This window comes from Lithobates pipiens, unplaced genomic scaffold (assembly GCF_037356315.1).
Source record: "Lithobates pipiens isolate NorthernLeopardFrog02 unplaced genomic scaffold, aLitPip1_a1.2 Scaffold_18, whole genome shotgun sequence".
Taxonomy (NCBI): Eukaryota; Metazoa; Chordata; class Amphibia; order Anura; family Ranidae; genus Lithobates; species Lithobates pipiens.
The window spans coordinates 577,635,484-577,659,456 of record NW_027507758.1 but is presented as its reverse complement, the minus strand read 5'-3'; the positions used below and the strand labels follow the sequence as shown (position 1 = coordinate 577,659,456).

The 23,973-nt window shown below is 43.1% G+C and overlaps 1 protein-coding gene across 1 annotated transcript in view; it reads right to left on the bottom strand.

The window, feature by feature from the left end:
• Window positions 1-23,973, bottom strand: part of LOC143989076 (cytochrome P450 2K6-like) — a 73,654-nt gene that overhangs the window by 39,801 nt on the left and 9,880 nt on the right. Inside the window, exons 3-5 of the mRNA XM_077489087.1 lie at window positions 10,408-10,570; window positions 6,873-7,022; window positions 2,372-2,532 (exon numbers count right to left, since the gene is read on the bottom strand). Of these exons, the coding sequence (XP_077345213.1) occupies window positions 2,372-2,532; window positions 6,873-7,022; window positions 10,408-10,570 (474 nt within the window). The remainder of the gene's footprint in view (window positions 1-2,371; window positions 2,533-6,872; window positions 7,023-10,407; window positions 10,571-23,973) is intronic.

The following is a 23,973-nucleotide window of genomic DNA, read 5'->3' as shown; positions in this document are numbered from 1 at the left end:
GTGAACCAACAATGCACTAGCTTAGAGCAACCTATGTAGAAAATAAAAAATGAACCTTTACAACCCCTTTAATAAATACTTGCTGTGGATCCCTCCCTGGTTCTGAATGTAGGCAACTGCTGCCCTGTTGTCCATCTGTAATAGGATAGATTTCCATGTAATGTGAGGGGATAGGTGGGAAATAGCCATCCAAACTGCCTTCAGTTCCATAATGTTGGAAACTACATGCAAAGTGTTCAACCTTCCCTGAACCTTCTCAGTGGGCATTCCAACCCAACCGACTTGCATCAGATGTAAGACTAGACCAGAATGTGTGGCCTATGGGACGGTGGTTTTTGCAGTGTTCTTGTCCACCACCAAAGGCTGCGATTATCTTCTGCATCAAAGATTTCCAGAAGTGACCCTGCTGAATTGTGGAAATCACCTACTGATCTGTATAGTTTTCCACTCAAACCTGCAAAAATGCTCTGAGATGGGCACCTACTGGGCCAGTTTGGTTGGCCCAGGAGTCAAAAGGACTTTTGACCATCTTGAGTGGAAAAGGTCAGAGAGCTCTTCTCACTGTAATAGATTATAGCATTGTTCAGGTCAAGCACCTCAATCATATCCCTGAAGGAGCCAGCGTCTTCTAGTGGGAGGGTTGTATTTTGTGCCAATCTCATGACAGAAGCTTCCACCGTGGGGGGTGCATATAAAAACTGGGCGTCTGGTTCTGCTAATGGATATGGCTTGCAGAACCTATTATGTATAAACAGCCTTTTATCCACTTTCCTCCACTCTTCTAGGACAACCTCCTTTATCTCGTCCATAAGCGGGAAAGCTGAAGATTTCTTCTTTAAATGGGAAAAATATTTTCTGGATTTTGATGGAGGTTCTGAAACTTCCTCCCACTGAATTGCCTCCTTCATGGCTGCTACAAAGGGTTCAATATCCACAAAGTCAAAAGAGGCTGGGCTATCCTCTGAGGTATCAGCCTCAGATCTGGTGTCCGAGTCTTTCTGATGTGTAAGTATTTTAATGGGCCTATCATTAGAGGAGGAGCCTAGAATTTCATGCAAAAGAGTTAGCTCTCTAATAAAGTCCTTGATTCATGTCTTCATGTTGTCCATAGATTCTTGCTTTTCTTTTTCCCAAACCCTAATAGCCCGAGTGATGCATGATTCACAAACGAATTTCCCAGGAAGAGCTTGTTTGCCACAGATCCAGCAGACTCCTTCACCAGGGCTAAAGTGACCACGAGAAGGGCCATGCTGCTTAGAGGTATGATGAGATGGTCTCTGTGATCTGTGGAAAGAGTGAGGGGAAGAACTGGATTGCTCCTGTGTGTGTCTGCCATGACTGTCCCATCTCTTGCAAGATAAATAGTGCTGCGGAATGGCAAAAAACAAATAGTAAAACAAAGGTTTTATGAACCATGCCTGATGCCCTTTTTTTTCTTTCCTTACTTGTAATGATGAAGCCCTTACTTATTAGCATGTTGAGTATCTTTTCTGCTCGGTGATTGGTTAGGGGGGGAGCTGGAGGAAAGATGAAGAAAAAGAAAAAAAAAAGGGTGTAAAACTGGAAAACATACAAACCAGGTAGGACTGGGACCAGCAGGAAGAACAGAGAACAAAAAGGTACTGGATCCAGTACCTTGGTCTGGAGCCATAATATAGAGGAGTAGAGCAGGCCTCCTTGAATCCTAGGGAAAGCATAATTATTCACCTGAGGGCAGTTTATATAATAACCCTACCCTGTATCAAGATGGCTGCCATTGGCCACATTGTCCTACCACATGCCTGATGATGTCATTGTGACAATGAGGAAAACATGCCCTTTGCAATCAGGGAAAAAATGCACTTAAAGTGCCACTGACACTAAGCGCCTGTTGCTCCATCATATGTATCAGAAGGCAGGCTGGCTTGCAGCCCCAACCCCCCTGCCTGCATGATTTATGGGAGACTGAGGAGAAGAAGATGCTGGACCGGAGGCCTGGAGAAAACTCCAGCAGACTTTATCATCAGAGCTGCTCATCATGTATTCAGGTATGTCCAGAAAAGATCCACAGAGAAGAGGGCTCCCCCACATTTCGGTGCATCTGGCAGCCTAAGAAAAGGGACTTCAGTACAGGAGAGCATGGACAGCAAGGCTGTTGCTGACGTAGGATCCTGCAGGCTTGAGGACAGAAAAAAGAATTGAGTGGGGCAGATGCTGTTTTTAATTTATACAGTTATTGTGGTCCTGTGTGTTGATTGTCGGCGGAGCAACCACCCATATGTATGCTGCCATGGAGGCACCAGGAAATCAAGGAGAGTCTCTCGAGAGAATAAAAAAAAAATAATCAGCAGCATCCACCCATAATTTGCTGTTACCATAAAAGGAAACATACCTGTACCATTGGGGAGCCTATGATTCTGACATTTTCTCTAATAATTGTCACAAGTCTGCACAGTGTTGGATCATCATAGTCAAAGCGATTGCCCAGTACGATAGAGACAATGATATTGGCCACAGCAACAGTCAACACCGTGGAGTTTTCAAAAGGTTTTCCTGAAATAACAACAAGGATTAGCCAATAATATGTTTAACTACTGTTCTACCAGGCCAGTTCTGACACTTCTGTCCCACATGTAAAAAATCATCATTTTTTTTAAATGACTTATTGCTATCACAAGGGATTGACAACATCCCTGGTGATAGTATAGATCATGACAGTTCCTCTTTACTGAGACATCTGTTGTAGAGTTGCCACCTTTTCATCAAGCCAAACCTGAACACTTTAGCAGTGCACAACAATTTTTTATTTTTTTGTGCAGTTTACATTATAGGATTGTAAAAGACCTGGGACACCTTTGGGTGCCCCAAGAAGAGTAGTATTACAGCACATAAAGCGTCCCGTGACAAACAGTGGGTGTGGCCAAATTGTGTCCCCCCCCTAGGTCAGTCTGTCCACCAGTATAATCCCTCCTTGGTCAGTCTGTCCCCAGGTCCATTTGACCCCCAGTATAATCCCTATGGGTCAGTCTGTCCCCCAGTATAATCCCCCAGGTCAGTCTGTCCCCCAGTATAACATAGCTCCTAACTGTCCCTGATTCCGAGGGACTGTCCCTGATTTGGAGAAATTTCCCTCTGTCCTCCTCACTTTGGTCTGATCTACATAGTTGTATATAAAAGGCACTTTTTATCTTTCAAAAAGTGTTTCCCAGTGCTAAACCTTTCATCCAATTTCTAAATTGCTGCATTTGTACATTTTAAAAGCCAATATAAAGGAATAGTAGTGATAAAGAAAAGCAATTGTGGATTTAATTAACCTTTTTTTTTTGGTTAATTCTCCTTTAAAGAGGAAGTAAACCCTGATGGGTGTTACTTCCTCTTTGATTCCCTGCAAAGGTAAGCATAATGGACTACTATGCATCGCATAGTAGTCCATTATGTGTCACTTACCTGACACAGGAGCCAGCGAAGTCACCGCTGTCCCCTTGTGTACGGAGCCTTCATCTTCTTGGTGGGTCTCGCTGCTCCGCCGCTGTCATTCGACTGAGCCGTGATGACGTCACCCTCGCGCATGCGCACGGGAGCCGCCACTCGCGGCATATCACCGCGTGCGCCGATGTCTACAGCGCATGCGCCGTAGACAGTGGTGCCTGTCTTTTGGCAAATATCTCCTAAACCGTGTAGGTTTAGGAGATATTTCTTGGACCTACATGTAAGCCTTAATCTAGGCTTACCTGTAGGTCAAAGTGGTTTGTAAGGGTTTACAACCACTTTAAGGGGGTGTGGCAGGGGCATGTTCTATGCCTACATATGTTTGTTAGTAGGTGTCCCTCATTCCCATCTCAATGTTGGGAGGTATGAGTATAATCCCTCCTTGGTCAGTCTGTCCTCCAGTACATCCCCCCATGTCCGTCTGTCCCCCAGTATATTCGCCCAAGGCCAGTCTGTACCCAAGTTAAAGTATCCCCCCCCCACCAATATATTTGAAAGCACTGGAAGCAGCCTGGAGGGGAGAGGGGGAAAGGAGGACTGGTTCTGCAGGACTGCCATTGATGTGTCCGGGTTTCAGGTGGACTAAAAACCAAACCTGGGATCTAAAACCTGGACTAGATCCTGTGGCAACCCTAATATGTAGTCTATTAGACCCCAGATCTCTCCACTGCCCTTAAAAGGATCTGATCAAACCAAGATCAGGCTGACCTAAGTTGTTGCTAATTGCAAGGCAGTATTTTAGAAAAAGCTTTGATTGGACATACAGTGTATTTTTTCAGCTAATTGCTGACTTTTTCAGTATCAACTGATCTTTTTAGAGGTATAAGATCTTTCAGCGCAAATTGAATGAATGGTAGTATACATTATGACACGATCTTTCACACTCCTAAACCCACAGCTACACCCATGACATGATTGTTAGTGCTTTATAACACATTTCTATACATTTAGCCTTTTTTTTTTGCAGATCTAAAAACCTCAGCCATTGTGTCAGATTTTTCATCCATTTTATCTATTAGATTTTTTTTTTTCTAAGAAAACATTTTATGGATTTTTACAGTCTAATGAAGACTATTGGCCCTTGTACACACGGTCGGAGATTCTGACTACCAAATCCGTCGGAGTAATTCCGACGGATTAATTCCGGAAGAGGTCCAGAAGTGATGTTGCATACACACGGTCGGACTAAGTTGTCGGAAAATCTGATTGTACATAACGTGATGACGTTATTTCGTTAGACAGGACTACGTTCAGGCTAGTAGCCAATAGCTTTGGTCTAGGAATTTGATCTGAGCATGCATGGCACTTTGTCCGTCGGAGTAGGCTACACATGATCGGAGTATGTCTGATAGGAGCATTTTGTCTGAAAATTTTACCGGAAAGTTGGAAAATGTATCCGACGGAAACAGTCCGATGCAGACCACACACAGTCGGAATATCCAACAAAACGGTCCGATAGGACACATTCCGTCAGAATCTCTGACCGTGTGTACAAGGGGTTAGAGGGTTAGCTCCAGAGTGGTGTGGCTGCAGCAGAAACTATGAGGGCAATAAATGTAATCCTAGATGGCGAGGGGGACCAAGCTGTATTTGTGCTTGCTGCATGGAGAAAGTAGGTTTAGGAGATATTTACAATATGCCATATGGGGATTCCTTCTGCCGATGTATACACTTTAAAAGGGTCATGGCGTGCCGTTTTCATTAAAGGAAATGCCGTGACTGGAGGCTCCTATGCACACACATGGGAGTGGTGTCACGTGACTCCGGACAGTCACAGAGCCAGAGTCTGTGACCCCGGAAGGAAGATGGACGCTTCCAGCCGGCGAGGGAATCAGGGACATCGCTGGCTCCTGTGTCAGGCAAGTGACACATAATGGGCTACTATGCGATGCATAGTAGTCCATTATGCTTTGCCTTTGCAGGGAAACAAAGAGGACGTAAACCCATCAGGGTTTACTTCCTCTTTAACCCTTTGATCATTCCTGATGTTAACCCCTTCCCAGTCCTTCGTACAGTGACAGTGCATTTTTCTTGGCACTTATCACTGTATTAGTGTCACTGGTCCCAAAAAGTGTCAGGTGTCTGATTTGTCCACTAGTCCCGCTATAAGTCACTGATCACTGCCATTACTAGAAAATAAATTAAAAATATCCCATAGTTTGTAGACGCTTTAACTTTTGCGCAAACCAATCAATACGCTTATTGGGATTTTTTTTTACCAAAAATATGTAGCAGAATACATATTTGCCTAAATTGATGAATACATTCGATTTTATTTTTATTTTTATTGGGTACGTTTATTAGCAGAAAGTAAAAAATATTGTTTTTATTCAAAATCGTCTTTTTTCATTTATAGAGCAAAAAAATAAAAAACGCAGAAGTGATCAAATACCACCAAAAGAAAGCTCTATTTTTGTGAAAAAGGGACATACAGTAATACCTTCAGATTGCGAGTAGTACGGTTTACAAGTGTATCGGATTACAAGCTATTGTTTTTTGAAATCCCGACTTGGTTTGCGAGCGTTGTCTCACAAGATGAGCAGGGTTCAAGCCATTTGGGTGTCCACTACTGCATTTGGCCAGAGATGCGGGGGGGCGCTGGCGACACTCGAAGCTGCTTGGATACACTTGGGAAAAACTCAGAAACGAACCGTTCCCCAGTGTCTCGAAGCCTCTCCAAGTGTCTCTAACTGCATCCGACCGGCTCCAATCGATCTCTGAGTGTTTACGAGTGTCTTCAGTGCCCCCCCACCTCTGGCCACATGCGGTACTGCATACAAAAGCAGTCATTATGGAACCAATTTCTGAGTTTCCATTGACTCCTATGGTGAAACTCGCTTTGATATATATGAGTGCTTTGGATTACAAGAATTCTTTGGGAACAAATTATGCCCGTAATCCAAGGTACCACTGTACATTTTATTTGGGTACAGTGTTGCATGACCGCACAATTGTCAGGTAAAGTAACGCAGTGCTGTATCGCAAAAAATGGCCTGGTCATGAACAGTGGTAAATCTGAAGTGGTTAATAAACGTTTTGTGAAACTTCTTTGTACATAGTGCAAATATGCATGCTAAAGTTCTTGATTGAGTGTACTTGATTTGCAGCTTTGCTCTCATAAACTTATTTACTCTTTTAACTTTTAACAGCAGCACCAAAGTGTGAAGTCCTACCCCAAAAAAAATCCATTCTAATGATATCCATTCATGTGGACCTTCACTTTACTTACCTGCTGATACATTTTTCAAATCTGAAAGGTCAAATCTAAAGCCAAATTTGATTGGGTTTGAGTGATCAGCTTGACATGAGAAATACAAGTTTACTGGGGAAAAAGGTCAACAATGAACAACGCAACACAGGAATCTAATACTACCGTAGCAACAAAAACAAAACCCATTGCTGACCTCCGTAGGCTTTGAACTTGTTTACCAGACATTTGCATTCTTCCGTGATCTTATCTTCCATCATTTTGCTTCCCGTCCTGAAATCTCGCAGAGCAGAAAAAGTGAATCGTCTCATGGCTCTCCAGATATCATCATTAGAAAACAAAAGACCTAAAGAAAAAGGAAACATGCGGTCTATCAACTGGATATACTTGTATATATTTTTTTCTTTTGATTTAACCTGCTGGAAAGTTCAGTGGATGCAAACACCTCAGTCTTTCCATATTTGGTGTGGCCAGAATCACCTTGGAAAGTGGTTATATTATTTTCACACATAAAAAAGAAAATGTAAGTTGTCCAGTCCACTGTGCTCGTCTATGGGCCGGTCCAGGCTGATGTATGTAAAATTTACTTTCAATAAAGGTAATCACAAGACCCCCTAGCAGCTAAGGGCAGCTCTCATAGCCATTGTAAATAAGCTTTCAAACATTTAGTCTACCCAGAACTGGTTTATTGGAAAACGGTAGATGGTATTGTATTTAGGGATGAGCCGAAAACCCCCCCCGGTTTGGTTGGCATCAGAATCTTCGAACAGACCTAAAATTCGTACGAACTTTAGAACCCTATTAAAGTCTATGGGACTCGAATGTTCGAAATGAAAAGTGCTAATTTTAAAAGCTAATATGCAAGATATGCAACAGACAACACCAGCAATAAGGTGTATCTTAAGGTGTATACTGTGCTGGAGGTCGAGGCACACAACACCCACTTTAGCTCATGCAGATGCCTATATTAGAGAACACCAGCAATAAAGGATAGATACAGGTGTATACTGTGCTGTGCTGGAGGCACACAACACCCACTAACTGCTGAAGATGCCTGTATTAGAGAACACCAGCAATAAAGGGTAGATACAGGTGTATATTGTGCTGGAGGCACACAACACCCACTAACTCCTGCCGATGCCTTTATTATAGAACAAGAGCAATAAAGGGTAGATACAGGTGTATATTGTGCTGGAGGCACACAACACCCACTAACTCCTGCCGATGCCTTTATTATAGAACACCAGCAATAAACAGTAGATACAGGTGTATACTGTGCTGGAGGCACACAACACCACTTTAACTTTAAGATGCCTGATAAAAGAACGCACTGTCCCTGTCTATCTAGCTCTTTCCCTGCACACCGGAGCACACTACACAAGGCCGCTGCGCTGGCAGCCTTATATAGTGTGGGCTGTTTACTAAAACCCCTGAGCTATAATTGGCCACAGGCATGGCTCTCCTCACTACCGGTACTGTGATGGCCCAATAATGAGCCAGTAATGCACTGCTAGTGGCATAGTGCATTGTGGGCCGTTCGTGCCACACGAATTTGGTGTGAACGGTCCACAAAGTGGACAGCTCATCCCTAATTGTATTATTAAGCAACTCTGTCACTTGTTTTTTATATTCATTTCCAAGGTAAACCTGCAAAGGGAAGTGTTAAAGAGGAAGTAAACCCTGATGGGTTTACTTCCTCTTTCATTCCCTGCAAAGGAAAAGCATAATGGACTACTATGCATCGCATAGTAGCCCATTATGTGTCACTTACCTGACACAGGAGCCAGCGAAGTCGCCGCTGTCCCATGTAGTCCGCCGCATCCATCTTGCTGGTGGCGTCTCGCAGCCCGCGCATGCGCGTGGGAGTCGACACGCGCGGCAGCTCCATTCTTGGAAATGCCGCGCTCAGTGCGCCTGCACGCCGCTGTCTACGGCGCATGCGCCGTAGACAGCGGTGCCCATTTTCGGGCAAATATCTCCTAAACCATATAGGTTTAGGAGATATTGCTTGGACCTACAGGTAAGCCTTAATCTAGGCTTACCTGTAGGTCAAAGTGGTTTGTAAGGGTTTACAACCACTTTAATACTTCACCCTTGGCTGATCTTTGTTGCCTTCCCAAGCTTTACTGGTTAAGGAACTCCCTGCTGACCGCTGTGGTTCCTACCTTCAACCCTGCATCACTAATTTGCCCTGAAGTGACAATTCAATGCCACAACATATAAGGTATCCAACTCATTCTGAAGTGTGTCGGAAGCTAAAGACTCTTCCAGTGGAAGCCTTAGTGGAATTCAGGAAATTAGCAGATCAGCAAGAGGGGTAAGTAGAAATAGTTTGTGAAAATGTCTTTAAATTGAATGTTTAAAAAAGTGACAGGCTTTTGTCAAATTGCATTTTCCATAGGCCTACCAGTACAAAGACTTTACTGCACCACTGTCAGGTCTACCCCAATGCCGGTGGTCAGATACTATAGCTGGCTCCTGTGTGCTTCATCTATAGCAGCCCCTTTTCCCATAAGGCAAGTAGGCCTGATTGCCCCCAGGTCTTTTACACAATGCTATAGTAGCTGGCCACCAGGCCAAGGCAGGTGCAAACTAAACAAAGCAAACAGGTACTTGCAATTGGGAGACAAGCACAGTGGTTTTATGATAGTCCTGGTAAAAGGCAGGCTGAGTTTAAAGAATAGTCCAAAATCTGGTCCAAGATCATACACATTGTATATCCCTGTATGTTGTGGTCATTCAGGTGCTTATCTAATAGTTTCTTGAAACTATTGATGACCCCCTCTGAGACCATCGCCTGTGGAAGGGAATTCCACATCCTTGCCGCTCTTACAGTAAAGAACCCTCTACGTAGTTTAAGGTTAAACCTCTTTTCTTCTAATTTTAATGAGTGGCCATGTGTCTTGTTAAACGCCCTTCCATGAAAAAGTTTTATCCCTATTGTGGGGTCACCAGTATGCTATTTGTCTATTGAAATCATATCCCCTCTCAAGCGTCTCTTCTCCAGAGAGAATAAGTTCAGTACTCGCAACCTTTCCTCATGTTTTAAGGTGAAAAACTGTCTGTGCTAAAGCTCCCCCCCTTGAGCCCGTGAGCCCGATCAGATCCAGTGATGTGCACAAGTGTCACTCAAAAGCTGTGAAATGGGAGCATGGGGTGGGCCATGTCTCATTGTCTGTGTCAAAGGAAGCAGCTTTCCGTGGGGGCACCCAATGAAGAGGAAGGGCCTGGAGCACCAGCTGGGGACCCCAGAAAAAGGGGATTGCACAGAGCAGGTAAACAAAGTCCTGTTTTCTGTTTAAAAAAAAACTCCTTTCACTTGGAAGGTTGCATTAACAGAAGTTAAGTGAAGATTAAATAATTATCCTTTCATCTGCACACGAATAAAATGAAATTGTAACATTATTGTTCAGATGAATTTATGAATGAAGCCTGCAAGCAGTTTCCCAGCTTCCTTTATACGTGAGCTGCTGTCCCGAGACACAGATGGAGGAGTGGTAGTGAAGTTTATATGGAGATTTCAGCAAACAGATTGTCTGCAATAGGGAATGAAACATTGGGCATAAGAGTCACCCTAAAAGTACTTACAGTAGAAGATATTTATTTGGGAATACTTACTAGTGATTACTACATTTTTCAGTCTTATGGTGATTTCAGCCTTGCAAGGAGTAATAAAGCACTGTAAATGACTGTTGTTAAAATTGAAAATTGTTAGGATTTGTTATGGTTACCTTTTTCCTTAGTTAACTCTGTGAAAATTGGGATATGTGGTCTATCGGCAAAGACCTCGGCATGATTGACTAGAGCATCTTTCACCACCTCGTAGCCAGAGAGCACAACCATCTTCTGTAGCCCTATTTGTAAACTATACACTGGGCCGTATTTATTAGCAAGCTGCAATGCAATATAGAAATTAGTACTCATTTCAAAAATGCAACTTACATTTCATATCCTACATTGCCACCTAAAGGAACTATCTGCCAAAAGTTTAAAATGAGAAGTTGAATAACCCATTGCTTTCTTAATTCCCTGTAGCACAGGAAATGATCAAGAATGGTGCAGGTAGGGATATAGCTACTGTAAGCTACAGCATAATCATATACATGAATGTGCTGTGGGGGTGTAGGATTACATTAAAGTCCATAAACCTAATGATATCTAGACATGTGCATTTGTTTTTGTCCAAATGCATTACCAACATAAACAAATGCTTTATTTTAGTTTTCGTTGCAACAGTTCGATATAGATAGGAGATTCGACATGATGCTGACAATAGCGATCTGTGTCCATCGAACCTGTGGTCGAATGTGCCTAACCTTAGCTCTATTAGTTGAATATTATTCTACATAGAGAGAAAAGATTTGACATAGAGAGAAAATATTTGACATAGAGAGAAAATATTTGACATAGAGAGAAAAGATTCGACATAGAGAGAAAAGATTCGACATTATAGAAACAATAGCAAAAAAGGTCGAATGCGCCTAACCTATTAGTCCATTAGTCCTATTAGTCCATTAGTCCAAGATTATTCGACATAAAGAGAAAAGATTCGACATGAAGATTCGACGAAGCAGTCACCGCGAGCAGACATTTATGGTCAAATGCTCTGCCCATAGGCTATAGAAGAATTCTAATGTTGGTTGAGTAGTAATAATATTTAATAAATATAATTATTACTAGTGTCATACAACATTAGAATTCTACTATAGCTTGTAGGTGAAAAACATTTGCCTGGAAATATACGATTGCGGCGTCGTACAGTTTAGCTGCTCCGTCGAATCTTCTTTAAACATTTGACAGAAACCATAAGCCTTCAATGACAGATTCAACCTTAATTATTTTTGATTTTCGGACGAATGCATTTTTTAACGAAAAAAAATAAATAAAAACAAATTTCGGGAGTAACTAAATAAATGTATTTTTCGGACGAAAACGAAATTCCGAAACAAAATATTTCAGTGTGCACATGTCTAATGATATCTGTGGCAGCTCCTGAATGACACAGAGGTAATCTCAATAACTCAATAATATATAAAGCAAACAGCAGAAGAAGCCAGCTTAGTGCAGTGTATAGAAAAAAACACTAATAAAAATCGCAACTCACAAGATACATAAAGATAAGAGCATGTACTCCACACAGTGTGGTTTGCTGTTGAGCCTCAGTGGGTCTTCAGAAGCCAGGAAGCAGATGCTGCTAACAGGACCTGTACAGGACACCAGAAGCTAAACTGGAAATCCTGAAGCCACCCTGGAGTGCTTTTTTTTTGAGCTACCGTTACTTCCGGTCTTATGTAGTCCATGCACTTCAGGGGGGCTCCAGGATTTCCGGTTTTGTTTCTGGTGTCTTACACCGCTCCTGACAACAGCATCTGCTTACTGGTGTCTGAAGACCCACTGAGGCTCAGCAGAAATCCACACTGGGTGGAGTACATGCCCTTATCCTTATGTATCTGCGGATGTTCATCAGCAGACACCCCCTTTCCCATAGGAATGCATGTATGTCCGTATTTCATCCGCAAATGGATGGATGAAATACGGACATACGGTTCGCATGTGTGAAACATAATTATTTTCATTATGTTTCATCTAAGGTAGTCCCTGAAAATATAAACCATTGGCAGTACTTGAGGAATGCAGTTGAGTAGTACTGCACTACTTCTATGAAAATCACTAAGCCCTTGTACACACGTCGGAGATTCCGACGGAATGTGTCCGATCGGAACGATTTGTCAGATATTCCGACTGTGTATGGTCTACATCGGACTGTTTCCGTCGGAGTATCCGATGGACCAAGTGTTCCAACTTGTTGGTAAAATATTCAGACAAAATGCTCCGATCGGACATACTCCGATCATGTGTAGAGAATTCCGATCGGACAAAGTGCCACGCATGCTCAGATCAAATTCCTACACCAAAGCTATTGGCTACTAGCGTGAACATAGTCCTGTCGTAACAAAATAACGTCATCACGTTGGATTTTCCGACAACTTTGTCCGACCGTGTGTATGCAACAGTTTCGGATAAAATCCTTTGGACAAAATCCTTCGGACAAAATCTGACGGATTTGGTTGTCGGAATCTCCGACCATGTGTACAAGGGCTTAGAAGAATTTATCCAAACTAGAGCAGACACAATCTGGAGCAGCTGTGCATAGCAACCAATTGGCTTCTGTGAAAATATATAAATCCTGTACAATAATAATAACAATGCTGACAGTTTACACAGAACTTTACAGCATAAAGACAGACAGTAAAATTACAATACAATTGAATACAGCAGGAATCAGAGAGCCCTGCTCATTAGAGCTTACAGCCTAAGAGGGAGGGTCAAGAGATACAAAAGGTAATAACTGTGGGGAGTGGGCTGATGGAGAAAATAAATGTACAGTTGTTAGGTGGGGGTCGGATAGGCTTCTCTGAAGAGATGGGTATTCAGGGATTGTCTGAAAGTGAACAGAGTAGGAGATGGTCGGACATATTAGGTTAGGGAGTTCCAGAGAATGGGAAAGGCTCTAGGGGAGTCCTGGAGGCGAGCATGAGATGGGGTGACAATGGAGCTAGAGAGCAGGAACTCTTGGGATGAGAGAAGAGAACAATTTTGTTGATATTTTGAGACTAGGTTTGTGATATAGCTGGAGGGAGAGTTGTGGATGGCTTTATAAGTAGTGAATTGAATTTGTTGGATGAGCAGAAGCTAGTGGAGGGATTAGCAGAGAGGAGTAGCAGACACTGAACGGTTTGTAATGGGGATAAGTCTGGCAGCAGCATTCATGATGGACTGAAAGGGGGATAGCCTATGTAGGTTCAGAGTCCAGGATTACACCTAGGACCCTTGCATGGGGGGACTGGTTGATAGTTGAACCATTGATTTTGACAGAGAAATCAGGGAAAGAGGTACGTGGGGAGGAACTATTATGAGCTTAGTTTTTGATAGATTGAGTTTGAGTAAGTGGTAAAACATTCAGGCTGATATGTTGGTCAGTAAATTAGTGATGTGTGAGTAGACTGATGGAGTGAGCTGAGGGGTATAGAGATAGATTTGGGTGTCATCGGTGTAGAAATGGTATTAAATGCCATGGGAGGCAATCAGCACGAAAAATAGGAAAGGTCAAAGAACAGAACTTTGAGTGATGGAGGGAGGTGAGTTTGTTACAGACAGAGTGGTCATTCCAGAAGGCGCAGGAGAAGGGGAGGCTGGTTTTGGGAAGAAGAGAATCGGAAATTAAAGAGGAGCTGCACCTAAAAAAAAATATTAAAAGCCAGCAGCTACTAATATTGCAGCTGCTGACTTTTAATAATATCACACTTACCTGTCCCAGGTTCCAGCGATGTCGGCGGCAGATGACGAGCGATCGCTCGTCTCGCTGCAGCACCGCCGCCATCCTCTGTCAGGGAATCGGGAAGTGAAGCATGAGGGCTTCACTGCCTGGTTCCCTACTGCGCATGCAGGAGTCGCGCTGCGCTGCGCTGGTTCCCCGCTGTGTCTCTGGGAACAGTGTGTTTCCCAGAACACAACGGGCGGGGCGGAGCGATGCAGGGGTCTGCGGCGGTCTGGCCGGAAGTGGGTGCAGTTACCTGGATTATCCAGGTAACTGCACCCCCCTCCCCCCCGAAAGGTGCCGATTGTGGCACCGGAGGGGGGGAGGGATAATACTAGCGGAACTTCCCCTTTAGGGTGAAGAACCGCTTTAAGTTCTGTGGCTTGCAGCTGCTGCCAGAGGGTGTAGGGAGGTGGGAGCATTGGCCACAGTTAAATTATATGGGTCAAGAGTTTGGGGATGTGTCATCAGAGGTTAGAAGAAGCAGAAAGGTGAGGGAGGTAATGTGGGAGTGTGATTTATATCACGAGACATGCCCCTGCATGCTGGAGGTTTTATGAGCATCTGGTTGTAAAATTAGCAGGTGTTGATGAGCGCAGTAATAGGGAGAGGACAGAAGGGAGGGTGATATACAGTACATACTGTAAGCTGTGGGGTAGAGAAAAGTTGTGAAGGAAAGAGAGTTTAAGGAGAGAGACAACAGCGAGAAGGAGTGATAGAGAGTGCATGTTATAGAGTAGGAGGAGAACTGAATAGAGAGACATGATCAACTGCAGCCCGTTTGTTGCTTTTCAATGCAGCTTGTTATGTATGTTCGCTTTGATGAAGTGCAGAGCTTGCAGGGCATATCACTTGTATAAAGAATCACTTAAAGAAAGAATCACCTAAAAGAGAAGTATGTTTTTTTTTCAGATTCATACTTACCTAGGTGGATGCAACATCGGTCCAATGCTCCATCTTTTCTACACTGAGAATTGAGTGATCAAACGCCACCGATCGCTCAGTGCTCACAGCTCCCGGAGCAGAGAGCTGCTGACTGTCAGTCACAGCTCTCTGCTCTGCCCCCAACTTGCTCACTGAAGCACTGGGCTTTGGAGGAGGTGGGATCAGCCTGTGCGTGGGATCACCCCCTCAGTGTGTGTCAGTCCCGGGATCTGGGCAGATCTGGGAAGATCCCAACTCTGTGGTCGTGATGATGCAGAGCCTGGGCTGACTGTGATGTCAGCAGAGAGCCGACTTCAGTCCGCCTTCTCTGCTGAAAATGGGTCAAGTGCAAAACGAACTGCACTCCTGTGATTCATAGGAGAAGTACAGCCAAACAAGCTTTGGTTGTACTTCTCCTTTAACTGCTTCCGGACCACCCTATGTACATTTACTGCAGCAGGGCGGCCCGACTGCGCTAAATCACGTACCTGTACGTGATTTCATGCAAGCGGTTTAGGGGGTGCGTCACTGTGATTGGACACAGTGGGAGACTATAAGCAGATCCAGAATGGCCGCCGTGACCCGCCGATCGTTCACAGGAGAGACGAATCAGTGGTGTAAACAAAGCACACCGCTGATCTGTCAGTGAGGAAAAGTGAGAGGTTGTATTTCAGCTAAGAATGAATCACGATTGCGCTTTTTCTCCAGTGTAACAACCAACAGCTAGAAACTCCTCCTAGGGAACACAATTAAACCCTTTGATCGCCACCCTAGTGATAACCCCTTCCCTGCCAGTGACATTTATAGAATGATCAATGCATTTTTATAGCACTGATCTCTGTATTGGTGTCACTGGTCACCAGAAAGTGTCACTTAGGGTCAGATTTGTCCACTGCATTTTTGCAGTTCCGCCAAAAATCGCAGATTGCCGCCATTACTAGTAAAAAAATAAAAATAAATAAAAGTCCCTAAATCTATACCCTATTTTGTAGACGCTATAACTTTTATGCAAACCAATCAATATACACTTTTTGGGATTTTGTTTACCAAAAAAGAGCAGAATACATATTGGCCTAAATTGATGAAGAAATTAGTTTTTTATAATAATTTTTTTGGATATGTATTATAGCAGAAAGTAAAAAATATATATATTTTTTTTTATATGTCTTTTTTTGTATATAGTGCAAAAATAAAAACTGCAGAGGTGATCAAAAGAAAGTTCTATTTGTGGGAAAAAAAGGACATCAATTTTATTTGTTCATTTATTTATTTTACAGCGTCGCAAGACAGCGCAATTGTCAGTTACTGCGATGCAGTGCTGTATCACAAAAATTGGCCTGGTCGGGAAGTGGGTAAACTGCTTAAAGAAAGAACCCCAACAAAGAAACTGATTGTTTGCCATGCACAGCTGCTCCAGATTCTGTCTGCTCCAGTTTTGATAAAATCTCCCCCAGCGCGTTCCTTTTTTTTTATAACAGTTCATATTGCATTTTGACTGTGCTTTTAATTTTAAACTCCATTATAAAAGAATGGTAGTAAACAGAAACGTACGCATCATGAACTTTTGAACAATTTAACCACATTAAAAACACAAAAAAAGCATAACCTCTTTCTCACAAAGTAAAACAAAATGCATAAGAAAAACAGTCACATAACAAGTATAAAATTTCAGAGTGTGTTAATAATGCATTTAAATGCACCATAATGTGCTAAACAAATATGTAGGCAGTTCCAAGTGCAGAAGAACAAACATGCCCTAAGATATGTAAGAAGCCAGTGAAGCATAAATTAAAAATCTGTTTTGGGTGTGCCGTTTAACAAGTCTGTAATGTATATATAATATACCTTACAATAAAAATGTATTCTTAGGATTTGACATTTTACAAAGGTGAAAAATTTGTGATTTTGACATGTTATTGTTTAGGTTTAACCACTTAAGGACCAGTCTCATTTTGAGATTTTGGTGTTTAAAACATTTTTTTGCTAGAAAATTACTTAGAACCCCCAAACATTATATAATGTTTTTTTTCTAACACACTAGAGAATAAAATGGCGGTCGTTGCAATACTTTTTTTCACACAGTATTTGCACAGCATACTTTTTTTTGGAAAAAAATCACTTTTTTTGAATAAAAAAATAAGGCAGCAGTAAAATTAGCAAATTTTTTTTATATCATGAAAGATAATGTTACGCGAGTAAATCGATACCCAACATGTCACGCTTCAAAATTGCGCCCGCTTGTGGAATGGCAGCAAATGTTTACCCTTAAAAATTTCCATAGGCGACGTTTAGAAAATTCTGCAGGTTGCATATTTTGAGTTACAGAGGAGGTCTAGGGCTAGAATTATTGCTCTTGCTCTACCGATCGCTGCGATACCTCACATGTGTGGTTTGAACACCATTTTCATATGCGGGCACTACTCACGTATGGGTCCGCTTCTGCGCGCGAGCTCGGTGGCACGGGGAGCGTTTAAAATTTTTTTGTTATTATTATTTATTTTACCTTTTATTTTTACACTGTTTAAAAAAAAAATATGTCACTTTTATTCCTATTACAAGGAATGTAAACATCCCTTGTAATAGAAAAAAACCATGGCAGGTCCTCTTAAATATGAGATCTGGGGTCAAAAAGTCCTCAGATCTCATATTTAGACTAAAATGCAATTAAAAACAAAAATATTGTAATTTAAAAAAATTATTTAAACAAATTGGCCCTTTAAGAGCTATGGGCGGAAGTAACATTTTGACAACGCTTCTGCCTAGCAATTGTATGGAGACGGGTGGGGGCCATCATGTCTCATCTCCATACTGAGCCAGCAGGAAGAGCAAATGCTTCAGCTCCGGTAAGCATTGAAAGGCACCAGATCGCGGCGGAAGGGGGGGGCTTGAAAATATTCATAATGTGGAAAATTTCAAGGAGTATGAATACATTTTCAAGGCACTGTACATCGTACGGACAAGTTGTTTTACAGTGAAAGCTTTTCGCTGATCCCCAATGAGCAGGCAGGTGACAGGTCTACTCCGCTGTGCATAACGGTTACGGACACGGTCCCACTCTCCTCTATGGTGAAATCCGATGAAAACAGACCACCTGTCCGTTTTCATCCGATCCGATCTGCCAGACATGTTTCTGAGACTGGAGGGTCCGATCGGGTCTGCCAGAAAAACTGACATGTGGACCTGATCGGAAAGCCCGTGTGAAAGAGCCCTTACATGTTCCACTCTAGAAACGGGTGGAACATGTAACATATTCCTGAAGGTGAAATATTAGACATGTTTCTTATATTTGGATTTGTTTGTATATTTCTTGTTCTGAATCGATTTGCATTTTTTGGAAGTTATTTGAAAACATTGGCTATATTTGTTTTAATGTGGGTTCTTTCACACTTTCACACACGTTCATTTGCTTTTAGGCTGCTTTAAAATTTAACGCAGCTATAACGTTAATGAGCATTTAGCATGTATTGTATAGACATTCATGTGCAGGCAAAATTTCTCAAATGACCTGTATGGTGTTGTGCTGTGCAGGTAAACATGGCCCACCATGGCCGTACACTTTAGTATGCCACATTTGAACAATGCTCTAGTACTAATTTAGCAAGAATTTTGTAAATATTGTTGTATTTATGTGCAATATTCATGATTTTAGTGTATTTTTAGTGAAAATAGCCATATGATGAACATTTGCGCAATTATTGCGGGGCCCAAAAAAATCAGTAGCACTTTTTTTTATTCTACATGTGCTTTTAGAAAATGTCTAGTTTGAGGGGTCTTTTAAAATTCCGAAAGCTGTAAGGGGAAAATTAAAACCTCCAGATTTTTTGAGAAATTTTTGGGTAGGTTCGATTTTCACCATTTTGCAGAAAGGCAAAATTTAAAATTTGCTATTTATTAACTCCATACAGGTTAAGCTTTTATATTTAGTAGGGATTTAGCAGGAATTTAGTAAAATTAGCTGTGTTTTTATCTACTAATAATAGTTTTAGTGTATTTTTTTTGCAAATATATTGATTTGATAAACATTTTGCAGAAATACCATGGGGTCTAAAAAAAACAGTAGCACCTTATTTTTATTTTAGACGTCATATGCCTTCAGAAAATATATGGTTTTGGGGGTCCTTCACCAATTCTGAAAGCTATAACGGAAAAATGAAAACCTTCAGATTTTTTGAGAAATTTGTATATTTACATTTTTGCATGCGTTCAATTTTCATCATTCTGCAAAAAGATGCAATGTAAAAATTTTACATTTTTGTTATTTATTAATTCCATACAGATCAAGCTTTTATATTTAGAAGGGATTTAGCAGAAATGTTGTAAAATTTGTTTTGTTTTTATCTGCTAATATTGCTTTTAGAGTATTTTTTGCTAATATATTGGTTCGATACACATTTGCACAAATACTGCAGGGTCTAAAAAAAGGTCCTATGCTTTCAGAAAATATATGGTTTTGAGGGTCTTTCACAAATTCTGAAAGCTGTAAGGGAAAAATGATAACCTTCAGATATTTATATTTCTATATATTAGATATTATATTAGATCTATATAATAGATATTTCTATATTTTTCTATATATCAAATATTTACACTTTTGCATCTGTTCAATTTTCACCATTTCGCAAAAAGGAACAATTTAAAAGTTACAAATATTTGTTATTGATTAACTCAATAGAGGTTAAACTTTTATATTTAGTAGGAATTTTGTAAAATTTGCTGTGTTTTTATCTGCTTTGATAAACATTTGTGCAAATACCGCTGGATCTAAAAAATCAGTAGCACTTGCTTTTTATTCCAATGATTATGTGCTTTCAGAAAATATATGGTCTATGTGTACTTTCACAAATTCTGAATGCTATAAGTGAAAAATAAAAAAGCAAAGGAAAAATTGCAAAAATGGTCTGGCCATCTGAGTGTACAAAATGGAGCACAGGGCCTGGCAGGGAAAGGGTTAAAGGTGAATATTACCCCAAAAAATAGTTAAACCCACAAGTGCTTTTTTGTACCACTACTATTCCTTTATATTGGCTTATGAAATGTAGAAATTGCTACAAAAGGTTTAGCACTGGGAAACACTTTTTGATAGATAAAAGGTGCATTTTATATACAACTATATAGAGCCGACCAAAATGAGGGACACATGAGGAAGAAAGAGGGACAGAGGGACATTGCTCCAAATCAGGGACACTCCCTCCAAATCAGGGACAGTTGGGAGGTATGCCAGTTTTAATCTTTTCAGCCAGAAATGCTGAATAAAGTAAAAGCAATCAAAGAACATAAATAGCTGCTGGAACGCTTTTACATGCAGTAAAAAGGGCTGCCTTCCCATTTAATGTAAACGGGCCTTTACCAGCATGTGAAAGCATCTGATCAAACTGATCTCAGTGTGATAAGATGCTTTTAAGGGCGGAGAAGAGATCAGGGTTCTAATAGACCTCAGATATCTTAGTAAAGAGGACCTGTCAAAAAAAAATTTAGAGGCAGTGTAAAAAAGAATTTTAAATACAATAGGTAATAAAATTTAAAAAAAATTAAAGTGTCCCCACCCCCAACCCCCACGCTCATGTGTAAATGCACACGTAGGTCCCACATGCATTTGTGAATGGGGTAAAAGCATCAAATAATGCCACAAAACTGGCGGAAAAGGGCTGCTAAACCTAGCAGCGTTTTTACCGCTGACGTACCCACCGCCCGAGTGTGAAAGGGGCCTTAAGTTATATTGTGTTTTTTTGCATTGTCCACTTCCGGACCGCCCACTGTCATTATACTTCGGTATTTTGAAGGAGGGTATCGTTGTTATGGCAGCAGCTAGCTACCATAACCCCAGTATCCTCTTCTTCAGGGAGCGGTCCGGTTTAAGATAAAAGTGGTCTCCATGGCTGTCAGACTGGCACTTACCGAACCGGTGAGTCCGCTTGGGCAGAGGGTGGTCTCCCGTACGTGTCCGACTTACAACCCCTGATAGAGCAGACAGGTGGCTGAGAGTGCGGAGTGGTAAGAGAGCCTGTGGTATGGCTCTAGGAGCAGGAACTTGCAGGAAACTTCCAGCAGCAGGTGCGTAGGTAGGACACAGGCAAACTGGGTATGGAGCAGGAGCAGAGCAGGCAGGTCCGGGTGCAGGCAGGGTATGGCAACAGGTGGGCAGCAGAGGCACAGAAGGAGCAGACAAAAGAGAGGTCAAACAGGCCGAGGTCAGGTGCAGGCAGAGGTCAGAGGTGTCTAAGGAGAGCCGGGTCGTCAGGAGATCTGCAAACAGGAACACAGGATACGGACAACGGGACAGGAACCGAGAAGCTGTTGATCAGGCAGCACCTGAATGATCTCAGCAGCAGGCCTAAATAGGCCGATTGGCACCAAGCACCGCGCACGTGTGCGCGCCGACGCGCGTGGGCGCACCCGCGGGCACGCGCATAGGCGCGCGCACACCCGCACGCGCGCGCACACCCGGACGCCAGCAGACACACCAGCGGCACCCGAAGTGCCCACAACAGCGCGCACCGGCGCACGCTGACGCACACCGGCGCCAGCAGGGGCACGCGAGGGCACACACCGAAGCGCACCAGCACCCACAGGAGCGCGCAACACCGCACGCACAGGAACACGCACCCCAGCACGCACCGCAGGACATCAGCGCACACCAACACGGGCAGCACCGCGACCATCCAGGTAACGACCCTGACAGTGCCCCCTCCTTAAGGGCAGACTCTGGCTGCCCAGGTGAGCCGATCTGGAAACCTGGCGGTTCTTGAAGGCCCGCAAAAGTTCTTGAGCATGCAGATTGCCCTCGGGCTCCCAGGAGTTGTCTTCAGGGCCATAACCCTTCCACTTGATAAGGTACTGGGTTACATTACCCCTCTTCCTACAATCAAGGATTGCTTCGACCTCAAACTCCTCTTCATTATCCACTATAACAGGTTCGGGTGGGACAGTAGTGCGGTCAGCAAAGGGATTTGGGGTAACAGGTTTCAGTAAGGTCACGTGAAAGACCGGGACTCTAAAAGAGTCAGGCAGGTTAAGTTCATAGGCAACTTCATTTATCCTCCTCTTTACTGAGAAAGGGCCCATGAATTTAGGGCCTAACTTCCTGGAGGGACAGGCCATCTTAAGGTTGGCTGTAGATAACCATACTTGGCTGTCGGGCACCAGAACGAGTTCTCCACGTCTCTTCTTGTCAAACGCCCGTTTATAGCATTCCTGGGACCGGGCCATAGTCTCCTTTAGGAGTTTGTTGTTTTTAGAGAAGAAGTCCAATGTCTCGGAAACTGCCGGAACAAGGCATTCTGGGACTGAGCTGGGTAAAAAAGCTGGGTGGAAGCCGTAGTTGGCAAAGAGCGGTGTTTGGTTGATGGCGGAATGCAAGGAGTTGTTATATGCAAACTCCGCCATAGGTAGTAGCGAGACCCAGTCATCTTGCGAGAAAGAAGAAAAACAGCGGATGTACTGCTCCAGGGACTGATTGGTTCTTTCCATTTGTCCATTTGTCTGGGGGTGATAAGCGGAGGAAAAGGCCAATTCAATTTCAAGAGACCCGCAGAGCGCTTTGTAAAACCTTGAAGTGAATTGGGCACCTCGATCGGAAACAATACTTGCCGGGATCCCATGCAGCCTTACAATTTCTTTGATAAAGATCTTGGCCGTCTCCATTGCCGAGGGGGTGCCCCTCATCGGGAGGAAGTGGGCCATTTTGGACAGCTTATCTACAACAACAAAGATAGTAGAGAACCCCTCGGATAGGGGAAGTTCCACGATAAAGTCCATCAAAATCATTTTCCACGGTCTCTCAGGGACAGGCAAAGGTTTCAGTAGACCCCAAGCCCGTGTCCGGCTATTTTTACTTCGGGCACAAGTGCTACACGAGTCCACGTAGTCCTTGCAATCCTTGAGAAGTTGAGGCCACCAGAAGGTGCGCTGAACCAGTTCGGCAGTCTTCAGGGTACCAAAGTGTCCGGCCATCTTATGGTCGTGGCAGAGTTCCAACACGTTCACCTTCAAGGCTTCAGGGACCACAATCTTGCCTTCATGCCAGAACAACCCCTCACTACAGCTGACCTCAGGGCTCGGGGGCATTCCAACAGAAGCCTGTCTGATCCGGGAGATAAGGTCCCCTTGGAGGAGCAGGAAGTTCCCAGAAGGGAGAATTGTCTCAGGAGACCGAGTCTTTTCAGGGTTAGAAAACATACGTGACAGGGCATCCGGCTTGACGGTCTTAGAACCAGGTCTATAGGTGATGTGGAATTGAAACCGGGAAAAAAAAAGAGCCCATCTGGCTTGTCGTGGTCTAAGTCTTTTGGCAGTTCTCAAATATTCCAGGTTTTTATGGTCGGTGTAGACCAGGATGGGATGTACAGCACCTTCCAATAGATAACGCCATTCCTCCAGAGCCGCTTTAATGGCCAGAAGTTCTCGGTCCCCAACATCATAGTTCCTTTTGGATGAAGACAGTTTGCGAGAAAAGAACGCCACCGGAAAAAGAAGGGCATTGGCACCCTGCCGTTGGGATAACACTGCCCCCACAGCGATTTCCGAAGCATCCACTTCAAGAACGAAGGGTAAGGCTGGGTCCGGATGTTTCAGAATAGAGGCAGAAGTAAATAGCATCTTGAGTCTTTCAAAGGCCAGCTGAGCATCAGGGGTCCAAGAGAATCGGGTACCCTGCCTGGTCAGTTCGGTGATGGGAGCAATAATTGCAGAGAAACCCCTAATAAATTTCCGGTAGAAGTTGGAAAAGCCGATGAAGCGCTGTACACCCTTCTTGTCCACAGGCACAGGTCAGTCCAGGATGGCAGATACTTTTTGGGGATCCATCTTGATGCCCTCCACAGATATAACCAGGCCCAGGAATTGAATGGACTGGCGTTCAAACTCACACTTTTCGAGTTTTGCGTAGAGCCCGTGTACCCTGAGACGAGCTAAAACGCTACGGACATGTCTACGATGGTCTTCCAATGATGAGGAAAAGATTAGGATATCGTCCAGGTATGCAATTACATATAGATCCAGGTAGTCACGAAAGATGTCGTTGACAAAATGTTGAAAGGTCGCGGGTGCATTACACAAC